Genomic DNA, 24,405 nt, shown 5'->3' with positions numbered 1-24,405 from the left:
CAAAAAGAGGATTAAGGAGAGCTGGATTAACTCATACAGTGCCAAACGACTTTTAGATCAACTTTCTCACTATGGACTTCCCTGCCAGACGACTTAAATCGACTTTTACTTAGAAAAAAAACAAAAAAAAAAATTTTTCAAAAAAAAATGTTTGGACCCCATTAAATCTAGTAAACATGATTTTAATCGCGATTTTGCATGTTCCACCCCCATACAACCCCATCTTTCATACAGGATAGCCATCTTTGCTTACATAACATGTAAAACATAATGGCTATTATCTCAAGAATGCCTGAACGGATTTCCAATCTGTTTTTTTTGTTTGAACGCTGTGAACAGCCTGCACAAACATGGTGCATGATCTGTGCATGGGCGTGCATGATCTGTGCACTATAAATTACATGGAAGTCTATGGAGAGGGCTGGCAGGGAGAACCCAAAGAAGGCATATTTAATTGGCAGTAACTGAGTTAAGGCAATTTCATTGTGTACACCCATCGTTTCTTTTTTTTGTTGAATAGCTGAATATTTCCAAGTGTAATGGTTGGATAATTGCATCTGCACCGATATCTCACACTGGTAGGGATTTGGGTTTCAATAATTCAGTTTTGAAAGTGACATGCACGGGTCTCTAATTCATTTTTGATGTATCAGATACAATACATAATGGGTCTTCAACAGGGGGGTCTGGAACCCCTAGGGGGTCTTCAGAGTTACTACAGGGGGTCCCTCCAAATCCTTGAGTGATAGAACTTTTTTTCCTTCTTTTTTATATTATATTAATATATCCAATATATCCATATTCTGTGAACTTTAGCCAAAAATAGCAGATCTACAAGCTCCCAACGCCTCGCGCTGCGAGGCGTTGTGAGCTTGTAGATCGGCTATTTTTGGCAAAGAGTTTTGGTGTAGAGGGGTAAAAGAGCAAACTAGGTACAGAGTGAAAGGCCAAGTGTATTAAGTATTGACAGTTAAATATCAGAAAACACAAAGTGACATGAATCCAAAATACACTGATGATTGTGCTGTTAAACGACGAAACTATATGGAATCTATGAAAAAGGTTGTGGGGGGTCCCTGCTTCATCTCTCTCTCAACTAAGGGGTCCTTGGCCTGATAACGTTGAAGACCCCTGCAATACATAACTGCGGAGCGACAGAGAGCATTTTCTAGGGTGATGAATTAGTGTGTGTGTGTGTGTGTGTGTGTGTGTGTGTGTGTGTGTGTGTGTGGACACGGATTGCTAAGTTCACCAACCTTGAGGGATTCCTTCTTGGTGAGCTTTCCTCCGGACGCCGACACGTCTTTGTCAGAGCCATTGTAGAGCTTTGTTTCAGACTGCATGGACAGAGGAGGACATATCGGACCATGAACTCACACAGAAGAGAGGAGGTAGACATCGGACCATGAACTCACACAGAAGAGAGGAGGTAGACATCGGACCATGAACTCACACAGAAGAGAGGAGGTAGACATTATGAGGCGGGTCCGAAGCGGAACTCAAACCCAGGATGTCGCAATATCAAACTAGAGTTCTCAGTGGAATCCAGAGTTACCATGTCAAGACTGACCATGGTACATAAAATCAAATATGGAGAGGTCCCTTTATATCTAAAAAGATGTTTTACGCGTGTAAGTGATGTGCACACGCACTTTACAAGAGCTAGCATAGCAGACATGAGCCACCCAACTTTTAAAGGTAAAGTAGGAAAGGGTTCTTTTACATACCTAGGAGCCACACAGTGGAACAAGCTAGACACGAATGTTAAATTGACATCCAATGTAAGGGTTTTTAAGCAGACGATAAAAGCAGGTCTTTTAGAAAGGGTACACCTATGGTCTAAGAAAGACAAGGGAGTATGGGTTTATGTTTTTATGTTTGTATTGTTAGTTTGTAATATGTATGTATGTACTGAAATGTTGTTTTGTTTTTAACTTATTAACTGTTATTTGTATGAGGACCTCAGCGGAAATAAGTCTCATGACTTTTCTGCGTAATCCTCGATTTGCTGTATTGTATTTACTGCTTTTCAAATAAAATAAAATCAAAATCAAATCAGCGGGCCTGAAAATTAAGGCCCGGCCCTAACTGGGCCCTACTGGGCCAGCTCGAGGCCCGGCCCCGACCCTATCAATAATCATCATTTAGGGCCCAAAAGCCAGAGAGAGACAAATAATAATAAAGATCGCCAGTAGGCTGCACCAGTGTCTCAAATTACAGCAGAGTGAGAGAACAGACATAGGCCTATAACAGTTGGCGAAATGGCAACTTCACATGTTCAGTTGTTCATAAAACATGCCAAGTTCTGCACAAAATAGGCTAAAGTTAAATTCCTGCTGTCATACAGTACATCTCTCATTCTCAGCAGCAGCAGACAGGGCAGATCTATAAAGCTCCCATTCTGGGCTTGCATCTATTATGTTGGGTGTGTGACACCAGGTCGGGCTCGGGCAGAAATTGAGAACTGTATTTCAAACCACACGTGGAGGAGCCCACATTGCGATCCTTTCATCTTTGGCTTGCAATGAAACTATTTCTAACGATTACACAAAACAATTGTCATTAGCTCAAAAATAATTGTGGTCTGGAGATTATGTAATAATTGTGACTGAGCTAGTTAGCAGGCTGGTCAAACTAACCAGTGACACTTCCAGGGGAGAAAAGACAATCTTTAGGAACCGAAGTGCAGTGGTTTGATTTGAGACGGTACAAACTCCCTAAATAAGTGAACACCTACTCCAGTTGAGGTGTGAAACAAGTTGAGAGCAGCATTATCACAGCAGAAAAACATGATAGCTTGGTTCCTACAAAGCCAGCAAAGAGTACCCACCACGGCCCCACACTATAGTCCAGAGTTAGCTCAGCCGTTCTAATGAGAAGGCACATAGATGTCAATTTAGTAGGGTTGCCAACCGTCCCGTATTGGCCGGGACGCCCCGTATTCTGACTGAAAGAGGCGCGTCCCGTAAGGGACGTCGCTTGTCCCGGTAAAGGGACTATGCACATAAAATATATATTTTTCTGTGCGTGCGCCAGGCATCGTCTGCCTGCCTTTGTGTGTGTGTGTGTGTGTGCTGTATGTGAAGGGCTCTAGGACCCTGGGGGTGCCTCGTCACGTACGTGCGTGCTGCGCCAGTCCTTGTGTAACATGAACTCTGCTGCTGTGCGTTGTTGAATGCGAGCCAGCGCGCGCGACACAAAACTAAAGTTGCAACTAACATTTCTCTACCGAAAATTAGTACCTGCATGTGAGATGAGGTTTGTTAGCCAAAGCTCGTTTTGCCCCAAAACTGTGGGACTGAGAAGAATGAGTCTCATCTGCAGCAGGTGAGCTGTGTGTGTCTGTGTGTCTGTACCATACTCTGTACTCTGTACTCTGTATGTGGCAAAATGCTATAATACTATGGGTTCTTGAGAATCTGGATGTTGAAGAGCTCCAAGCAGATTACTTGTTCCCCCTTTCTCTGTAGCAGTATATTGTTGACCAGTGGTTCCAAAACATTTTAGCCCAAGACCAAAAAGAGAAATGAAACATTTACCCAAACTAGTGAAAATAGCAGATCTACAAGCTCACAACACATCACTATGCACAGCTGTTGTGAGCTTGTAGATCGGCTATTTTCACTACTTCTTATATATGTGTTTTCCAATTTATGGAATGTCTTAGACTTTCATTTGAGTTATTCATAAAATTAATTAATTAAATCATGAAAACAAAATGTAGGAAACAAAAAATTAAAGGACCCATAAAAATAATTCTGTGACTCACAAATGGGACCCAGTGTTTGGGGACTAGTGTTAGACTATGTACAGTAGGCCATATGCCTCAGTTGAAGTGTATCTTAGTAAAATGTAGGTCTACATGGCAAGCCATGGGTTTATTATAGGCTATATCTGGTGTATGGTTGAAGCATTTAATTTCCTTATGATTATGATATGTATGCAATGTTACAGTAAGTGTAACCTGATGCAGATGTAGCCTGATGCAGATGTAAGACCTGTTGTGTTTGTAATGTATTGTGTGTTATACTGTAGGTATAACTGTCTGAGTGTCTGTGACTGTACCGTAGGTATAACTCTCTGAGTGTCTGTGACTGTGCCAAAATGCAGTTTTCTATGCATTTCAGGCGTGTTGAGTCTGTTGACCCCCCTCAAAATACAATTTTTTTTTTCGGCCACCCGCCTTCGGCGGGCGGCCAGAAGGTGTCCCTTATTTGAGTCTCTGGGAGTTGGCAACCCTACAATTTAGGTATACGTCTGTGTCGGCTCCAGTAACGACATGACCTAAATTGAATGATTTAAGAATGGAGCCTGAGACGGGATAGAGAGCGCTTATCAAGAGGATGGGATTCTAGGCAGAGATGAGCTCAGGGGCGTCACAAGGGGGGGGGGGAGTGGGACTGAGTTACAAGGGCCCAAGGTGGAGGGGCCTTCATTATTTTAGACTTTAGCTATTGAAAAATAGCAGATATACACGCTCACAGCACGGCACAGAGTGCCACAGCGCTGTGAGCTTGTATATTTGCTATTTTTTCAATAGTTAAAGCACAAAATAATGCGTAACAATGCGTTCCCACTTCCCAGTCTAAATGGGTTAAACCCCCTATGAAGAACATTCATGGGGGGGCGCAGTGAATCCTTGTACCCAGTGCCCAGAATTTGGTGCGACACCCCTGAGAGAGCTTGAGGGCACAGAGTAATTATCACCTGTCAAGTACAGTTTTCCAAGTCTTTGCTCTAGTTATTCAGAGCAGGTGAACCATAAGAAGTTTATACTGATGACGAAAGATAAGTGAAACAACAGAAATAGAAGGGTTCATAGGAGGACTCTGGAAAACGTCATGACACATCTCAAGGGGTTTATCCTTTCAATAAAGGTATATATAGTTTGATTATATTGATAGGGTTCTGGCTTGATTTGACTTAAATCAGCCCTCAGCCAATCCAACACATGGCGTATTAGTGGAAGAAATATGTAACAAAAATAGGCTAATGTGTTCCCTTCCGGCAGAAAGCGTGAAAATTTGCACCTAGGGGTATTTTTGTGCACCGAATTCAAAAATTGACGTTCCCAAGCACTTTTCCCATGGGATCTGGTGGCTCTAATTCACTTACCATACTAGGGAAAAAAGACCCCCCAAAAATCTTCTTTAAATAGCATGTGAGGGGTCTATCTAGGGGGTTTTCATGATTCTGAATCCATTGCAAGCATTTGTTTTGCACGAAAAACATTCCTTGGGCAAGAAATGGACCCTACACCAGGGGTTCCCAAACTTTTTTGTCTCAGGGCACCCCATGAATATTTTTTTCATCCGAGGCACCCCTACATTATAATTTTCACTCCCAGCACCTTATATTTATAGCATATTGTCGTTGTCGGGTGGAAACCTTGTATGTCCAAAATCGTTCGTTTTGTATTTATGATCTATAAAATGTACTAAACTAGTGAAAACAGCAGATCTACAAGCACACAAAGCCTCGCATCGCGAGGCATTGTGTGCTTGTAAATCGGCTGTTTTCACTAGTTTTGTGCGACAGTCTTGTATGATGAAGCAGGGCTTTGCTTTACCAAAAGACGTAGACATTTGAAACTTGGAAATACAACGTTTCTGCCCGACAGTGACGATATTTTAGTGATTATGTTGCGAGGAAAACGTTGAGATAACAGCCATTTTGGTTAGAACTGACTGAAAATAACTTTGTACTTCAAGTTTAAAATTATACTAAATATTTCTTCAAGTGTCCAAATAAATTCCAAATATTATCAAAATTATCTCGCGGCACCCCTGGACTGCCGTCGCGGCACCCCAGGGTGCCCCGTCACCCACTTTGAAAACCCCTGCCCTGCACAACTGTGAAAAGTGATGACTCATCACTAAACCATAGTTTTGTGGGGTCCATTTCTTGCCCAAGGAATGTTTTTGTGCAAAACAAATGCTTGGAATGGATTCAGAATCATGAAAACCCCCTAGATACTTAGACCCCTCACATCTAACATATAATTTAGCGAATGTCTGAGTGTCTGAGTGTCCCAGCGTTTCTCCTCGGTGGCTGGAGCAATTGATCTGAAATCGCATCACCATCAGCATATGAACACACCTGACATAACTGTGAAGGCGATTGTCACTTTCACGAATCGTATGCTGTATATTCGCATTTTTATGGTGTATCTATATCTATTTAGCCGACAGTACCTTTTGTGACCACACATGTTAAGGGAGGGGCGCTGTTGTTCAGGCCATGCACAATCCCACACAAACACACACACACACACACACACACACACACACACACACACACACACACACGGGGGGGGCGGGGGGGCGGGCGGGCTGGGGGGGGGGGGGGGGGGGGGAGGAACAGTATCTCTGTAGCCATTAAACGAAACGGGTTTCTTACATTGATGCTCCTACATCATGCAAGCACCAGTTAAAGTTACTTTCCATCCCTCATATACTGTGTGCACAGTGCACATCCCATAACCCACACACTGCACATCATTTTGGAGCTCATATCTTTGAACGGGTAAGGGCTAGTGCTACTTAAAGAAGATTTTTGGGGGGTCTTTTTTCCTAACCCTAACCCTATGGTAAGTGAATTAGAGAAAAGTGAATTTAAGAAAAGTGCTTGGGACCGTCAATTTTTTAATTCAGCGCAGAAAAATACCCCTAGGTGCAAATTTTCACGCTTTCTGCCGGAAGTGAACACCTTTTTCACATATTTCTCCCACTATATAGGGTTTGAAGTGAGGAGAGAAGACATCATTGCTTTCACCTTGCTCTTGGATATGGAATGTGAGTCCTCTTTCAGAGGCAATGGCAGGAGGTCCTCCTTCCCCCGGTCGAAACCTGCAACAACAACACAACAGCAAACCATCAACAATGATGTGCAACATTAAAGGGTTTCTTTAAGACTATATTTAAAGGGATTTATGACGTATTACAGTAGGTAGTGCCATTGAGACAGGAAGGATGAGGAAGACTTAAGAGTAGTTGATACATCTAACAGGGGGCGGCAGTGGCTCAGGGGTAGAGAAACCATCATTAGAACACGGAGGGTTCCGGAAGGGTTCCCAGTTCGATCCCGGGCTCCCCCAGAGTTGGTGTCGAAGAGTCCTTGAGCAAGACTCTGAACCCCTAGTTGCTCATGATGAACAGGTTGGTGCCTTGCATGGTTTCCTCCGCCATCGGTGCATGAATGTGTGTGTGAATGGATGAATGTAATGCACAATCTCTGTAAAGCGCCTTGGATAAAGGTGCTGTATAAACGCACCATTTACAAATGTATTTACCATTTACAGCTCATGAGTCTAACGTGTAAATCAGGGGTTCCCAAACTTTTTTGTCTCAGGGTACCCCATGAATATTTTTTTAATCCGAGGCACCCCTACATTATAATTTTCACTCCCAGCACCCAATCCCACCTTATATTTATAGCATATCGTCGTTGTCGGGTGGAAACCGTGTATGTCCAAAACCGTTCGTTTTGTATTTATCATCTATAAAATGTATACAAAACGAGTGAAAACAGCAGATCTACAAGCACGTGCTTGTAGATCGGCTGTTTTCACTAGTTTTGTGCGACAGTCTTGTATGATGAAGCAGGTCAAAAGACGTACACATTTGAAACTTGGAGTTACAAGGTTTCTGCCCGACAGTGACGATATTTTAGTGATTATGTTGCAAGGAAAACGTTGAGATAATAGCCATTTTGATTAGAACTGTCTAAAAATAACTCTGTAGCCTACTTCAAGTTTAAAATGATACTAAATATTTTTTCAAGTGTCCAAATAAATTCCAAACATTATCAAATTATCCTGTGGCACCCCTGGACTGCCGTCGCGGCACCCCAGGGTGCCCCGTCACCCACTTTGAAAACCCCTGGTGTAAATAACTGATTGTAGTAAGAAGAACTACCTGTTAGCCGATACCTCAGCAGATGTCAAACAAAGAATCCAAAGTAGACTTGAACATTGAGATGCCTGCGGTTGATGACATCAGCAGCAGTTCCCTTGCACTTTCTTAGCACACAAGGAGCTCTGAATTTTTCATGGCATCCGTTCCCTCATACAAGACCTTCAGCAATGAGTTATCCCTCATACAAGACCTTCAGCAATGAGTTATGGGGATCAAATTAAAACTCACTTCCATGCCATGAATGTCTGAAGGACATTGACAAAATATTATTAAAGAAGTAGTTCACCCCCAAAATTATTTTTTTTCTATTGATTACTCACACCATGGAGACTTGTGTTCAATAATATATTTTTGTTTTTGTCGCATTCCTAAGCCAATAATTTGAGTAGACTCTTTGTAAGCCCATTGATTCACGGGGGTACATTTATTATAATGAAATTATTGGCAAAAAAAAAATGATTGACAAAAAAAATATATTATTGAACTCAAGTCTCTATGGGGTGAGTAATCTATAGACGGGTTTCTGGTCCACGTCACGTTTGATTCGGTACCAAAATTTGCCAATGAAACCAGGCTTAACCAGCGCTCCCCAAAACAACAGGTTTGGGGATTGGACGGACTGATTACATGATACAGTCACCTGTGCATTTAGTCTCAATGTTTGTAAACAAGAAACCCGTCTATAGGAAAAAAATCATTTTGGGGATGAACTAATCCTTTAACACTGCAACTCTTTTGCTGGATATTGTGATTGCAATATGAATGCAACATACGGATGTGGAGATTGCAACAGATGCTTATTTACTTTTTCTTGAGTTGAGAATTGAGAATTGGGGTGTAAAGCGAAATGCTTTTTAGGCTTTACTCAGATTACTTCCTTCAACAACTTCATTTGTTGCCTAGTGATTCGGCATACCTCCATAAAACCTTTTATTGAGCATCAACCTGAGAACATGGTCCACTGAAATGCCTTTACCTCTGACAATGACAAGAACTTAAAAGAAAACTGGAAGAAAAAGACACTCACTCCACAAAAACCTTTAAGGAATACTCCTTAGACAGAGTCTAAGGAAATATATATTTGTTTTTATTTCAACGTGCTCATAAAGTGCTCTGTGCTCAAAGAGAAAGATGCAAAAAAAAGCCGAAGGAGTCTTCCTTAAATGTTTTTGTGCCAGTTTTCCTTTATTTAATTTTTTGAGACCACTGCACCCACAGTCAGCCCTGGACAAAGGACAAAGAAGGGAGACACAGTTTACCCTGGGCATTAATGACAAGAACTTCATAAAATATTGTCAAAGCTGCAGTTGTGATTGTCTTTGTCCCGTCTGTACCAGTAACCAACACACTGACTAAAACATAAACCCCACAGGCTCTACAGTGCATTCTCACTAAGCCCACAAAAATAAGCCAAACAAGTGAAAAGGAAATGCTTCAGATTGAAAGGGTCCGTCACCACTCTGTGGCTTAGAGCAGTGGTTCTCAACCTTTTCAGGCCGCGACCCCACAAATAATCATATTTTAACTGGGGACCAACCACCCATACAAGCACTAAAAGTTGAGGGAGTACATTTTGTTAACACTGTTCTATTGTGAAAATAACAGATCTACATGCTTACAACGCCTTGTGTTTTGCAAGGCGTTGTGAGCATGTAGATCAGGGCTGAGATCACCAAGGGTGTGCAGGTAGACCACATGACAAGCCTCTAAAAATATATAGGCTAATTAAAATATAAAAATAATATGTCAATATGACATCAAGAAGGGCCCGTCAGCTCCCTTCATGGCTTCTAAAGTCTACAGGCAAACCTCCAATGCAATGCTTTGTTCAAGAGTCAGTAGCATTACAAATAACCCCAAAACCTACCACTTCCATACAGAATGGGATGAAGACATTTTCCCCAGTATTTCCCATTTATTTCCCCCTTACAGTAAGTGTGTTTGTCTAAAATGTAACACCAGTGCTGCTATTCCAAAGCCCCCCTCAGGCCCCCAGCTAAAACATTTTGGATGGGTAGATCATGTTGAGCTAGTCATTTTAAAAGTAGATCTCTCGTCAAAACAGTGTGGGCACCCCTGATGTAGATTGTCTATTTTCACAATTTCTGCCTCTAATATTTGACAATTTAGTACAAATTTGTAATTTTAGAGGTATTAAAAAGTCCTTAAATTGTCACTTTAGAAATGTGCAGATACCCTCTATACACTTATACTTCATGCTGGTTTGTTTACTGTTGAGAGAGAAAAGAATGTTGCACATTAAGTTTATCATCTGGGGATCCCCCAAACTAATTTGGGGACCCCCCCCCCAGGGGATCCCGACCCACAGGTTGAGAACCACTGGCTTAGAGAGTGACAGACATCAGACAGAGAAATGACTCATGTTACGGCCACCTTTCTCACTGTCTGCAACATGCTCATATGGGAATATCGTCACTGTCGGGCAGAAACCTTGTATCTCCAAGTTTCAAGTTTGTACGTTTTTTCACCAAGTAAAGCCCTGCTTCATCAGACAAGGCTGTCGCACTAAAAGTAGTGAAAACAGCCGATCTACAAGCACACAACGTCTCGCACAGCGAGGTTTCCACCCCGACAACGATGATGTGTAGATGTAGGCTTTCCTTCATTATGACAGCAAACTCCTGGATGTAATAAGGAACTGACTGCAAGACCAACCAGGGAACTCGCTAATCAATGTGAGCTGCTAAAAAATGCACGATCAGCTATCTGGATAGTCAGTGAGGACATTTCCACAGCCGCGCTCTCAATTAACAGCGGATTCATTATTCAGAAACTGATTCAATAGTGGGAACAGCACAGCACAATTCACTATTGTCTACATCTAATATGTACAGCTGGGGATTTCCCCATCCGAAGGGATTTATGGTAATGGGCCTTTCAGTCTAGAAATCACAAGCTTGCAAATCGGTATTACGCAACACTTTGAGAGCTCCATTAGTCTGCAATAAGGCTTTTAACCCATTTAGAACGGGTACACATTTTGTGTATCATTATTTTATGCTTTAACTATTGAAAAATAGCAGATATACAAGCTCACAGCGAGCTTGTAGATCTGCTATTTTTGAAAAATCGTGAAAATTAGAATTTTGACCCGATTCTATAAGTGTCTTTTGAATCCTTCTAAGATTTTTTGAAAAACCTATGTTTGTCATCAATCTGGCCAGCCATCGTCTAAGAAAAGGTCCTTTTCACTTAACTGGAGCTCAGTTAGTCTGTTCTTGAGAGACTGCTATGTCAGTGGTTCTCAAACTTTTTCATGTGAAGGACCCCCAAAATTATATGTATTTGTCCACGGACCTCCATCTTAAAATATTTAGTTCCAGGGACCACCCAGAAGCAAAATTTGAGTTACAAACGTTCGCTTTGAAAATACAAATATTCAAAGATTTGCACACATTTTCACGACTTTTTCAAAAAATAGCAGATCTACAAGCTCGCAGCGCGGCACTCGGTGCCGCGCTGTGAGCTTGTATATCTGCTATTTTTTAATAGATAAAGCATCCACAAATGTTAGGCCTAAATGGGTTAAATATCGACTGACTCTGGGCAAAACAGTTTGTCACTCAAAGCGGATGATGAGCTGGGAAGAGGCACAGTTATAAATCGGTTTTATCAGGAGACTTTTATGATGTGTTGCTGCCTTTCCCATTCTGCAGTCAGGCAAATAAATCATCCCGGTCATCTGGATTCAGATCGCCCAGACGTTCATAAAATAAAAGCTTGTTGAGCCGAGTGGCCGCCTATAAAACACAGTAAATAACAGCAACATGATGCTTTGATCAGAGAGCCATTTGTAAAAGAGCCTGGGCCTCCTCCTATGAACCCAGAACAGGGGTCTTCAACGTTTTCAGGCCAAGGACCCCTTAGCTGAGAGAGAGATGAAGCAGGGACCCTCAGATTCCATATAGTTTCATCGTTTGACAGCACAATCATCAGTGTATTTCGGATTCATGTCAATTTGTGTTTTCAGATATTTAACCACTTGAACTGTCAATATGTAATACGTAATAAACTTGACCTTTCACTCGGTTAGTCTGCTCTTTTTTCCCCTCTACACCAAACCTCTTTGCCGAAAATAGCCGATCTACAAGCACAAACATCCTGGTGGACACGGGGCTCTATCCCTGATTGCGATGCATTAGTTAATAAGTAGAAGTATATGTAAATCAGGTTTTATTGTATAACAGGTCAAAATAATCAACAATGTAATATCCTTGGCATATTCCATGTCATCATAGCCTTGGTAGTAAAGTGTCGTATTCAACCCGGGAAAATATCTGTGTCATTCTAGATTTTTGCCATTAAAAAAAATAATAATGATAAAAAATTGAATATTGTGTAAAAGTAACATTTCTTGAAAGTTCATATCTTCTAGATAATGTACATTGCACATTCAGTGAATTATTCTAAACCTTTTTTTGTTAAAAATTAGATTTTCTTTTTATGGCATACAGCTCATAAATCCATATTTCAAAATATTACAATATTACAAGACCACTCAGAACAACGATTTACAATAGAGAAATGTCAACCTTCTGAAGTCAGAGTTGCTTGAAGTCCATTGGGAAGTTTCCGCTGTCAGTTATGATTTGGGGTGCTATGGCATCTGCAATCCTTTTTTTACACAATATTCTGTACAAGCTCACAGAGCGTCACTTCGTGCCGAGCTGCGAGCTTGTACATCTGCTGTTTTTTACCATTTTTGAAAGTGTGAGAACTACTGATTTAGAGGGTGTAGGATCGGCCTCAGGTCTTAATGGGTTAATCAGAATTAATTCCCGTGACACATAAGAGGTCCAACAGGACCGTCTGTTCCCACTCATCAGGGTGGTCCAGAGGCGTCAATTGGGTATGGCAAGCTATGGCAGCTGCCATACCTTGGCTACAGGGGAAAATAATAAAATGTACTTTTAATTGCGCCTGTTGCTAAGGGATGGCAACATGACTGGTGTCTAGGGCGCGTGTGCAAGACGCCAGTCATGTTGCCATACCTTAGCTTTTGCTGAACTGACGCCACTGGGGTGGTCTCCATGCCGACCTCAGCCAGACGAGCAGCTCGAGGACCCTTCCGGCAGAAAACACATTTCAACCACTAGCAAGCCTCCATCATTTACTAACAGGAAGCATCATTTACTACAGCAAACGATGATTATGTGACGATGGACAATCAAAATTGACATAAGAGTGAGTAGGGCCGTCGTCGTGTTGTAGGGCCGTCGCGATTATGACATGTTACATGACGCTTAATTGTCACTCAAATAATTGCGATTAGCGATTTAATTGTGTTATTGTTGTTGACAATTACATTTCTGTTTGGCTTTTAGGCTTTGAAGTTGCACATGGTATGACACATAACCTAAATATACAAAAGAATGACTGACATATTTGACAACTTCATCCGGACGACCGTTGCCGCGCGTCACTTCCCCATCTCTCCCTCCATTTGCTGTCAGTCTACTATCCTATCAATAAAGGCATAAAAGCCCCAAAAACTCATCTTAAAAAAAAGAAGCTGTCTGCAAACAGTGCGTGCGTGCGTGCGTGCGTGCGTGCGTGCGTGCGTGCGTGCGTCTGTTCAAAAACAAGATAAGTGGTATCATTATGCCCTTGTGTGGTGTTCCTGTATCGCATTCATACTGTATCATCCGCATCGATAGAGTAATCGATTGCCCAACACAAGATAAGATTGGTCTATTATAAGAAGATGGACACAATGCTGGTATCCCCTGAAGCTGGGTCCCTCAATGCTTCATATCTACAGGCATCCATCCACTTAAAGCTGAAATATGGCAGAGCCATTGCCTTGCTTCTGGACAATCTCTCCTATACTTTTTAAGGCCGCGAACACATTATTATGCATTATTACTTTAACCATTATTTTATGCTTTAACTATTACAAAATAGCAGATATACAAGCTCACAGCGTGGCACTCGGTGCTGCAAGCTTGTAGATCTGATATTTTTGAAAAATCGTGAGGATTTGTGCAAGTCTTTGAATATTTTTGACCCAATTCTAATGTCTTCTAAATCCTTCTAAGTTTAAAAAAAAGTAAAAAAAAAAGATATGTATTTAGCCATGGACCATCTCAAAAAATGTAGTTCCAGGGACCCTCAGAAGCAACATTTGACTTTCAAATGTTTGCTTTAAAAATACATCTATTGAAAGATTTGCACACATTTTTGCAACTTTTCAAAAAATAGCAGATCTAGAAGCTCACAGCACGGCACCATAGCTAAAGTATAAAATAACGGGTTGACAGGGAGGATTGAGGAGACACCTCAGAGAATGCACAAAGATCAGAAGCCAGGCAGTGAATTGTTACCATGTCTGTGATAGACTGCGGTTAATGCTGCAGATGGACTCCTCAGGGACCAGCTGAAGTCAGGGCCAGACTCCGGAATAGCCTTCATCAATAATAGAACCATGCGGTCAGAGCAGTGTGTTTACTGCTTGGACTGGAGGAGGTGAGGTGGTTCTGTATGCCTACTGTGTCCACAGGTGCTGATGAAAATATTCTGTGGCTGAATAACACTGTTCATTTGTTTTCAGGTCGCTACTTACTGAAAACATCAATTGTAATTGCGACCGTAGGTCGCAGTTTATCAGAACCGCCACAGCTTGTCCGTATACGTCCGTCCGTTTAGTTCATTGGTTCTCAATGTGGGGTCGGGGGACCCTCAGGGGTCCTTGAGGGAGTTCCAGGGGGTCCCCCAGCTAAATGATAGCGAGGAACCAAATTGAACCTTATGGGTATGTAACTCAGAGAGTACAAATGGAACTAAATTAATTAATTAACTTTGATTTTACATTATAACTTGTCATGTCAGCAATAGAAATACCATTAAATGGGTAGATACATTTGTCATGTACTGTAGCCTACTCAATTATTAGTTTTTGCTAAATGCTTTGACACCGTTACTGTTGCAAAATGATTGACATTGACTTGCTGTTTGGCTTTATGTCCTGTGCTGCAAAATAAGTAAATCAATCATATAGACATTGGCTCATGGTGTCTAGAAAAAGAAGCACCCGTTTTTTGTTTATATTGTGTTACATTTATGTAATAAATAAACCATAGAAACCATGTTTAAACAACAGATCAAAACCAATAAAAAACGCTATTGCGCCGCGCGTGTGTGTGCATGAGGTACCCACTACCCAGCCTGTCTTGCACCCCCTGCTAGATGAGGCTAGAATCACCTATGGCATGATCAACCCCATGAATATCAGTGTGTGTGTGTGTGTGTGTGTGTGTGTGTGTGTGTGTGTGTGTGTGTGTGTGTGTGTGTGTGTGTGTGTGTGTGTGTGTGTGTGTGTGTAGTATCAGGAGAGTGTGGCTCAGACTGGCTATAGCATTCACATGACTGCTACTGAAATACTGCAGTGGTTCTCATCTGCAACAAACCTGACATATGTCGGAGAGGGGGAGAGAAAGATAGAGAGAGATAAAGAGAATGAAAGAGAATATTTACTACTGTTATCTGTAAACATGTTTGCTTTGGCAATATCAGCACTGTCTTTTCATGCCAATGTGGCTCTTTAGTTTGACAATTCCAGTGAGATAGAGAGAGAGAGAGAGAAAGAGAGAGAGGGAGAGAAAAAGAAAGAGAGTGAGAGTGTAAGAGAAAAATAAAGAGGTTATTTCTAATGTTTATGTTGTAAATTCTTTGGCAATGTGGGAGAGAGAGAGAGAGAGAGAGAGAGAGAGAGAGAGAGAGAGAGAGAGAAAGAGAGCAATATTTTGAATTCCAAAGTGGCTAGAGTGCCTAATCCCTTTAATTTACCCAGATACACAACCTTACACATGAACTATTGATTTTGGATTTCATTGGTTGCACTTAAAACATCCTGAGTTCAACTCTGAGACATTCATAGATTTGGATTTTATTCAAAAATCCCACCTTGTGTGAAGTGAGCGGTGCTATTTATGAGTTCATTTCATTAAGCGAAGCTTGGCCAATGTGACCCTGGGCGTACAACAAACGCGTTGTGTGCCAAATATGTAGGCCAGATGTACCAGGCTTCAGAGCCTTGACAACAACCTTTGAGCGCTTTGTGCCAAGATGTAGGCCAGATGTAGGCCACGCATCAGAGCCCGGACAAAGCAAGATGTTGGATGGTGGATCTTTTTAATTTGGCAAATGTTCCGCCCCAGGATATTGGATGTTGGGGATGTTTTGATTATCGCGATAATATCGCAAATCGCAATTTCTTTGGTCACAATAATCTTGATATGAAATGTTCATATCGTCCCAAGTACAGCACAGGTACAGTCAAACCACCCTGCCTAAACGGAACACCCCAAAAAAGGTCCTTACATTCTTGTTCCCGTTGCATAGCAACTACTGTAGAATGGGGCTCTGCCCAATGTAATGTTTCCCCTCTTCAAACGGTGAGCAAAAGCCAAGTTTCAGCATGCCATGTTGCTATTTTGTAAGATGGTGGAAGATGAAGGGGCTGCTATAGCAACGGGTAAACTGAAGACAGCAAATTGGGAGAATGCTGTGAAGGGGTCTACTTGCACTACACATCAATTTAGGGAACGGACCAGAGAGAGTGCACTTATGTGGGAAACGTGTCATAGCAACGGTATCTCGGTTAATCTGCCCCTGGATAACTAAGAGCCGGGTGAAAGTGGAAAAATGGATGGGAGGGGGGTTTGTGTATAAAAATTAAGCCGGCACCGAGAGTACGCTATTTCTGCTGTGTTCCAAAACCTCCATCACAGCAATATTGTGAAATCAGAAAACAACTGTCCAACATTTAAACAGACATGTCTTGAGGCATGAGACAAAGTGTCATGATATGAATTAACAATACTAGGCCGAAACGTGTTTGGTCGTTTTTTAATCTTCCTTGCCATGAATGTAATAAACTAATTTCTACTTTGAACTGAACAGAGCTGCCTTGGATCCTTTCTAAGTTCCCCACCTCATCATTGCACTTTTTTTGATACCCATTCTAACGGAATGGAACTAGATCTTTTGTCCTAAGTTACTATACCCTCTCCAAAGAGCACCTGTTTACAGTCTACTATATCACTCACGGACCCACGCAGCGCTTCTACATCTTTTATCTAACAATACTAGTAGTGAAGAAATTGGATAAATAATGAAAAAGAGCCAATCTAGAGCTTTGTAGATCGCTATTTTAACTATGTTTGAAAGGAATGTGCACATTTTGACCTACAGTATAATGACATACCCAAAATAGGCAGTGCAGGATTTTTTTTTTTTTAAGATTTGTTTTTGGCTTTTATGCCTTTATTGGATAGTATAGTAGACTGACAGGAAACGGGGAGAGAGATGGTTGTCCCGATCGGGATCGAACCGGCGATTCCGCCAGGCATCAATGCCTATATGGTATGCGCTTAGACCAGTAGGCCACCGGGCACCCCAGGCAGGGCAGGATTAAAGTGGTGCATAAGTGTGGTGCAAAACCATCCCGAGTCAATAACATTCAGTGATATTCAGCCCCTACTGAAATGATTCTTCATCGATTGTCACGGCACAGTGAAAGCGGAGTCCTCCTGCCCATGGCATGATGATAATCCATCTGTAATTACCAACCTGCTAGCCAGAGCACGGCAGGTTCCCAGGTTTTCTACACTGAGCGTAGGAAAGGTTCTCATTCTCCCGTTTCATTTGCAGCCTGCTGGCTGCCCCCTAGCAACAACACAACACACAGCAACCACCAGGCACCGTGATGCATGACCCGCACAAACCATGCGCAAACAGCTGCCCGCCTCAGCCAGACAATTCACCTTAACCCATTTAGGCCTAGAACTATGTAACGCTTTAAGTATAGAAAAATGGCAGATATACAAGCTCACAGCGCGCGCTGCGAGCTTGTAGTTCTGCCATTTTGGAAAAATCGTGATTCTTTTGGAATATACTGTTCAAAGCGAACATTTGTAACTCAAATATTTGCTTCTGGGTGGTCTCTGGAACAACATATTTTGAGATGGGGGTCCACGGCCAAACACATGTAATCTTGGGGGTCCTTGACATGAAAAAGTTTGAGAACCACTGATTAAGAAGGATAGGATCGAGTCAAAGACAAATGTTCCTGATTTTTCAACAAAAAAAATGCAGATATACACGCTCACAGTGTGGCAGCGAGTGCCGCGCTTGTAATAGTTAAAGCATAAAATAATGGTTAAAGTGTTTCAGATCTAAAGTGACACAGATTTGCGTTCAGGTCTAAACTAATAATATTCCAAACAGCAGGAAGAATGTGTGTGTGAGGATGGAGGCATTAAGACAGTGGTAGTCTCCCTGGACATCCCTGGACAGCGCAATGCGTAGGTGGCCTCTATAAATAGTGCTATGGACCCTGGTTAATCTGCAGTGGCCCTTCGCTGACCTCGTGGTAACATTGGGAAAAGTACTGTAGGCTTGTCCAGACAATGCACTGCATCGAGTAAGCCTGTACTCTGGTATGTCAGAGGTGCAGCTATAAATCATGTTCATATTTTGTATGTGCTTTATTACAGTGGTTCTCAAACTTTTCAGGCCGCGACCCACAAAATAATCATATTGTAACTGGAGACCCCCACCCTGATGAGCACTAAGGAATTACATTTTGTATAATACGGTTTGGTTCTATTGTGAAAATAGCAGATCTACATGCTCGCAACGCGAGGCGTTGTGAGCATGTAGATCGTTTATTTTCACAATTTCTGCCTTTCTCTCTAATATTTGACAATTTGGCCAATGTTTAATTTGTCATTTTAGAGGTATTAAAAACTCCTTAAATTGTCACTTTAGAAATGTGTAGATACCCTCTATACACTTAAAACGTTATGTTGGTTTGTTTACCGTTGAGTGAGAAAACAATGCTACACAATAAGCTAATCATCTGGGGACCCCCCAAAATAATTTGGGGACCGACCCACAGGTTGAGAACCACTGCTTTATTATATAGCACAGACAGGCACAGAGGATCATGGCGGAGTGCTACAAAAATACATTACCCGGTATTGAAAAGCATTAAGTAGAACACACTTTTTTTAATGAGCATAATTCAATGTTCATACATGCTACATTCTGTTCAAACAGGGACAAGATAATGACCACAAACACAGATAACATCAATGAAGACTTTTTGTGAGTGTGAGTCACCAGCCTTCTGTGTGGGGTTTTTCTTTCTTTGTTTATAACTTTCTTTCTTTAAGATCTATTTTTGCCATGTTTATGCTTCATTTCAGACAGGTCCCTTAAGCCTCTATCACAGTCCAGGGTGAAGAGCTATTCACTTCACCGCGGTGTAGTTTTCTAGCTATCACCTAAAAATACATAACAAAGCCAAGGTGATCCTGCTCCTGTTGATGGACTGTTGTTATAACATCACATCGCATGAAACATCACGCCTGCAATTTGCAAATTAATAAAATGTGCCGAGCCAAGTTCAGGAGACGATCACTAGGTTTGAATAAGCTTTATTGACAGAATGGAGGCAGCAGGAGAGCATAGTACAGCATGGCATATAGTGCTCACTACACTAAGAAGCAGCATAACATCTATAGAGCCCCTACATATTATCCTATAAGCAAGAGCAGTAGTATGGCGTGGATTCTGCCTCGGGTCATTTCTCACTGACCCACGATCACATGTCACCATGTGTATCGAGGGCATAACCTATAACAGCGATCAATGACCCGAGACCCCACGCGGGGTCTGAGACAGAACCTAACGGTGGCGCTGGGGTGGTGGCGGGGCAGCAGTTAGCGCAACATGACTGGGCTCCTAGCTGACATACCTAAATGTACCCTGGGTGAGGGGGAGGGACACAGGTCCCAGCCCCCGCGGCGGCGCGCGCACCACTTGATCGTCCCCGAACTAGTCTCTGTCCCTCTGGTCCGCCGCATCATTTCTCAAATATGTTACTTGGGTAGTATACAGAAAGCACATGCTGTTTGTTGACATTCTAGGATGCATGGCTAATTTGATGTTGACATTATTCATTTCATCCCACAACTAGGCTGAAGAACCTTCTGTTCTTTCACTAAGTAGTGCACAAAAGTAGTGAAAACAGCAGATCTACAAGCACACAACGCCTTTGTGTGCGTTGTGTGCTTGTAGATCGGCTGTTTTCACAAGTTTAAATAATTTTTTAAATGATAAATGCAAAATGAACGGTTTTGGACATACAAGGTCTCCACCCGACAATGACGATATAGTAGCTTATGTTTTATATATTTTATACAGAAAAAGTGTATTTATATATATATATAAAAGTTACTACACTGTTTAATATTCTTTTCATATGCAATATAGTCCAGTAAAAATAAAGCTGAGGTTGGAAAAAATTGTGTTATTTAGTTTTTCAACTGATTCTGACAGGAAATTAGGTCTACTAGCCAGGATAAAAACAGTATCTCTGTAGCCATTAAACAAAACGGGTATTTCTTACATTGATGCTCCTACATATTATCATGCAAGCACCAGTTAAAGTTACTTTCCATCCCTCATCCCATAACCCACACACTGCACATCATTTCGGAGCTCATATCTTTGAACGGGTAAGGGCTAGGCGGGCGGGCGCGGGGGGGGGGGGGGGGGGGGGGGGGGTTGGATCACAGTATCTCTGTAGCCATTAAACAAAACGGGTATTTCTTACATTGATGCTCCTACATATTATCATGCAAGCACCAGTTAAAGTTACTTTCCATCCCTCATCCCATAACCCACACACTGCACATCATTTCGGAGCTCATATCTTTGAACGGGTAAGGGCTAGTCCTACTTAAAGCAGATTTTTTTCTGGGTATTTTCCTCCTGTATAGAAAGTCGATGGGAGCCCAACTTGATTTGGCCACTGTCTGTGGGTATTTGCAGTGGGCAGATTATGGTAGATTTTTTATCCTGGCTAGTAGACCTAATTTCCTGTCAGAATCAGTTGAGAAACTAAATAACACAATTTTTTCCAACCTGAGTGGATTTTCTTCCTAGAATTACTAGACTAAATAAGATGTCATTCAAATGGCATGACGTGTTTTTCATGCACTAAATTATTGTTTTATTTATTAATTTATTTATTTATTATCATTCATTATATTTTATGATTGGAGAAAGAAATAGAAAGGTAAGTACGAATGTGAATGTGAACAAGCGAGCGCAAGGCGGTTGCCTCCAAACAGCACCTTTAAGCAGGCTGCCGCCTGTTTGTCACTCACACAGCATCTTAAACTAGAAGCAGTGCTCTTCCGAGCACAGGTCTCCACCAGGCCACACAAATCGGCCTGTTATAGCGCCACCATGAGGCTGATTTAAAAAATGTGGGGCAGAGGTTCTGAATTAGCATCCAGGGAGTGTGTGTGCTCAGTTTGGCAGCGATCGGGCCAACGGCGCCGGAGATTAGCTGGTAACAACCAGGCCACACAAATCGGCCTGTTATAGCGCCACCATGAGGCTGATTTGAAAAATGTGGGGCAGAGGTTCTAGATTGGCATCCAGGGAGTGTGTGTGCTCAGTTTGGCAGCGATCGGGCCAACGGCGACTGAGATTAGCTGCACACAAACTGCGAGGACACACGGACGGACGGACGGACGCACGGACGGACGGAGGGGAAAACATACTCTCCCTCAGCCTTCGGCTGGTGGAGACAATCAGGGGTCTTCAACGTTTTCAGGCCAAGGACCCCTTAGTTGAGAGAAGCAGGGACCCCCACAACCTTTTCATAGATTCCATATACCGTAGATCCATATCATTGTTTGACAGCACGATCATCAGTGTATTTTGAATTCATGTCAATTAGTGTTTTCAGATATTTAACCACTTGAACCGTCAATACTTAATAAACGTGACCTTTCACTGTAATTGCTCTTTTTCCCCTCTACACCAAACATTCTGCGAGGCGTTGTGAGCTTGTAGATCAGCTATTTTTGGCTAATGTTCTCAGAATATGGACGCTAGGGTTCAAGTGGTTAATATAAAAAAGTTGAAAAAATAACTTTCTATCACTGAAGGATTTGGAGGACCCCCTGTAGTAACTCTGAGGACCCCCCTGTTGAAGACCATTGTCTTAAATCAAGAAGCTGTGGGCCATTCTGGGCATAATGACTCATGTAATGACACAACCACACAAAGCACTAATCACTCAGAGAGAAAGAGAGAGAGAGAGAGAGAGAGAGAGAGAGAGATCAGGTGGATGGAGGCGATCCCAACACTCTTTATGTTGCCTTTATTTTACCAGGTAAAATGATCAATGATCTCTTTTATAAGTAATGGCAGCATTTAAAGACATCAAGACAAAAAATAAATTGTATAAAGAGTAAATGAGTGCGACCAGGATTCCTCTTCCATTTGCCTGCTTTTAAGTGCCATGCTGCTCATGTAGTTTTCACCCATTTCACAAATCCACATTAAATTGAGTTAATATTAGAGTGTTTCAGGATTTAGATGCATATCTGGGATTGAGGATTATCGTTTTCGTTCATTGGCGTGTCCGAAAACTTGGAGCAGAGGCCTTGATCATTTACGAAACAGTCTGTAGATCAGCAGAAAGGCAAAACAAAAAAAATATCCAAATTTGCTCTATAATGCAGGGGGAACAGAGAGGAGAGGAGAGGCACTAACAACTGCTTAACAACACATTCTTTTAGTTCTATGATCAGACAGTTGCCCGTTTACAACTAACACAGCTGAAGCAGGATTCAGCTGCTATTTGTGTTTGTTAGAGAGAACAATCATATCAAATATCAAATGGCAACAAACTAAACACAATAAGGGTTCAACTAACATTTCCGAAACAACGTGGCAACAGAACCCAGCCTTGATTACAGTACATTGTCGGATCCGTTTTAAGTTCTTTGTTGCATAGATCCAGTGGGAACTAGAAGCAGTGCTCTTCCGAGCACAGGTCTCCACCAGGCTGTGTGTCCCGGTGGTGCTACTGTATAATAGGCCAATGTAAAAAGGGTGGCATGTGTTCTTCACCATAGATCTTTCATGGAAATCGGACGCTGCATGCATGATTTGAAGCATTGTGTTCCAAAAATGTGTTTTGCTCTACCTGCTGGTGGCGCTATAACAGGCCAATGTGAGAAAAGGTAGCATTTGTTCCTTGACGTAGTGGGAATATGTGTGGCAAATGTCACGGTAATCGCAAGCTGCGTTGATGATTTGAAGCATTTTGTTCAAAAACGGAGCAATCCTGCAAACTTTGGAAGCTAATATTAGCCAATCAGGATGGAATATGAAATATCAGACGGATCAGACTTGATCACATGACTATAGAGATACTGTGTACCGATTTGCGTGATTTTTGGATAAAATCTCAAGGAGTAATATCCAAAAATGTGTTTTACATAAGTCTGCCCAAAGGTGGCGCTATAAAAGGCTGATGTGAAAAATGCAGGGCAAAGGTTTATCCTTAGCCTCTAGGGAGTGCGCTTACAAAGTTTGAAACTGATCGATGGAGTTATAGGTAAAACCACAAATCGGCCTGTTATAGCGCCACCATGAGGCTGATTTAAAAAAAAATAAGTGGCATTTCTTCCTCGGCCTAGTGGGAACGTGTGTGCGCGATTTCATGATAATTGCACTTTGCGTTTGGGATTTGAGGCATTTTGTTCAAAACGTCTCAATCCTACAAACTTTGGAAGCCAATTTTAGCCAATCAGGAAGGAATATGCAAAATCGGACAGATCTGTGTCGATCACATGACTGTAGAGATACTGCCTACCGATTTGTAGGATTTTTGGACAAAATCTGTAAGAGTAGTGTACAGAAATGTGTTTTGCGAACATCGGCCACTAGGTGGCGCTAGAAAAGGCCCATTTGAAAAATTTAGGGCAGAGGTTCTAGATTGGCATCCAGGGAATGTGTGTGCTCACTTTGGCAGCGACCGGGCCAACGGCGACTGAGATTAGCTGCACACAAACTGCGAGGACACACGGACGGACGGACGGACACACGGACGGACGGACGCACGGACGGACGGACGAAGGGGAAAACATACTCTCCCCCAAGCCTTCGGCTGGTGGAGACAATAACTCTTGTACTGTATTATGCTCAAGCTCTCAACACCACAGAACAGAAGGGAGAGAAAAAACACGAACCATGTGGTTGGGGGTGAATCACTCCCAAGTGACGACAGCGTCACTGTGATGCTGAGAAATGAAGGTAAGGGGAAGCGCAGCATATTGCTGCTTAGTGAGGGACGCACCGGGTTCAGCAGCACCCATGTCAACTAATTGGGCCATTTATTTTTTGATGCAGTGCTTCCAGCGTGAACTCTGTGTAAGACTAGCAAAGTCAATGTGTTCTATGAAGTTTTACCTCCAACCGGCCCAAACCAGAGATTGAAAGCATTCACTTCAAACACTAAGCAGTCCAGATGTTTCTCCAAACGTCCAAAGCACAACTTCAAGGCTTCATAAGGCATAACATCAGCTGTCACCGGTCCAAACATAAACAACAAGCGTAGCTATGGCTACGAAACAGTAAGGTTCTAGAGTCCATC

General features: G+C 42.1%; 1 protein-coding gene across 2 annotated transcripts in view; it reads right to left on the bottom strand.

Annotated features, from left to right (window-relative positions):
* Window positions 1–24,405, bottom strand: part of osbpl8 (oxysterol binding protein-like 8) — a 180,060-nt gene that overhangs the window by 45,503 nt on the left and 110,152 nt on the right. For both annotated transcript variants that reach the window (XM_080753969.1, XM_080753970.1), the window contains 2 exons: window positions 6,775–6,848; window positions 1,257–1,337 (listed from right to left, as the gene is read on the bottom strand). In XM_080753969.1, coding sequence (XP_080610095.1) covers window positions 1,257–1,337; window positions 6,775–6,848 — 155 coding nt within the window. The remainder of the gene's footprint in view (window positions 1–1,256; window positions 1,338–6,774; window positions 6,849–24,405) is intronic.

Source organism: Nannobrachium achirus (genome assembly GCF_963921795.1).
Source record: "Nannobrachium achirus genome assembly, chromosome: 23".
In the NCBI taxonomy this organism is placed as follows: domain Eukaryota; kingdom Metazoa; phylum Chordata; class Actinopteri; order Myctophiformes; family Myctophidae; genus Nannobrachium; species Nannobrachium achirus.
This window is presented reverse-complemented; position numbering and strand designations above follow the sequence as displayed.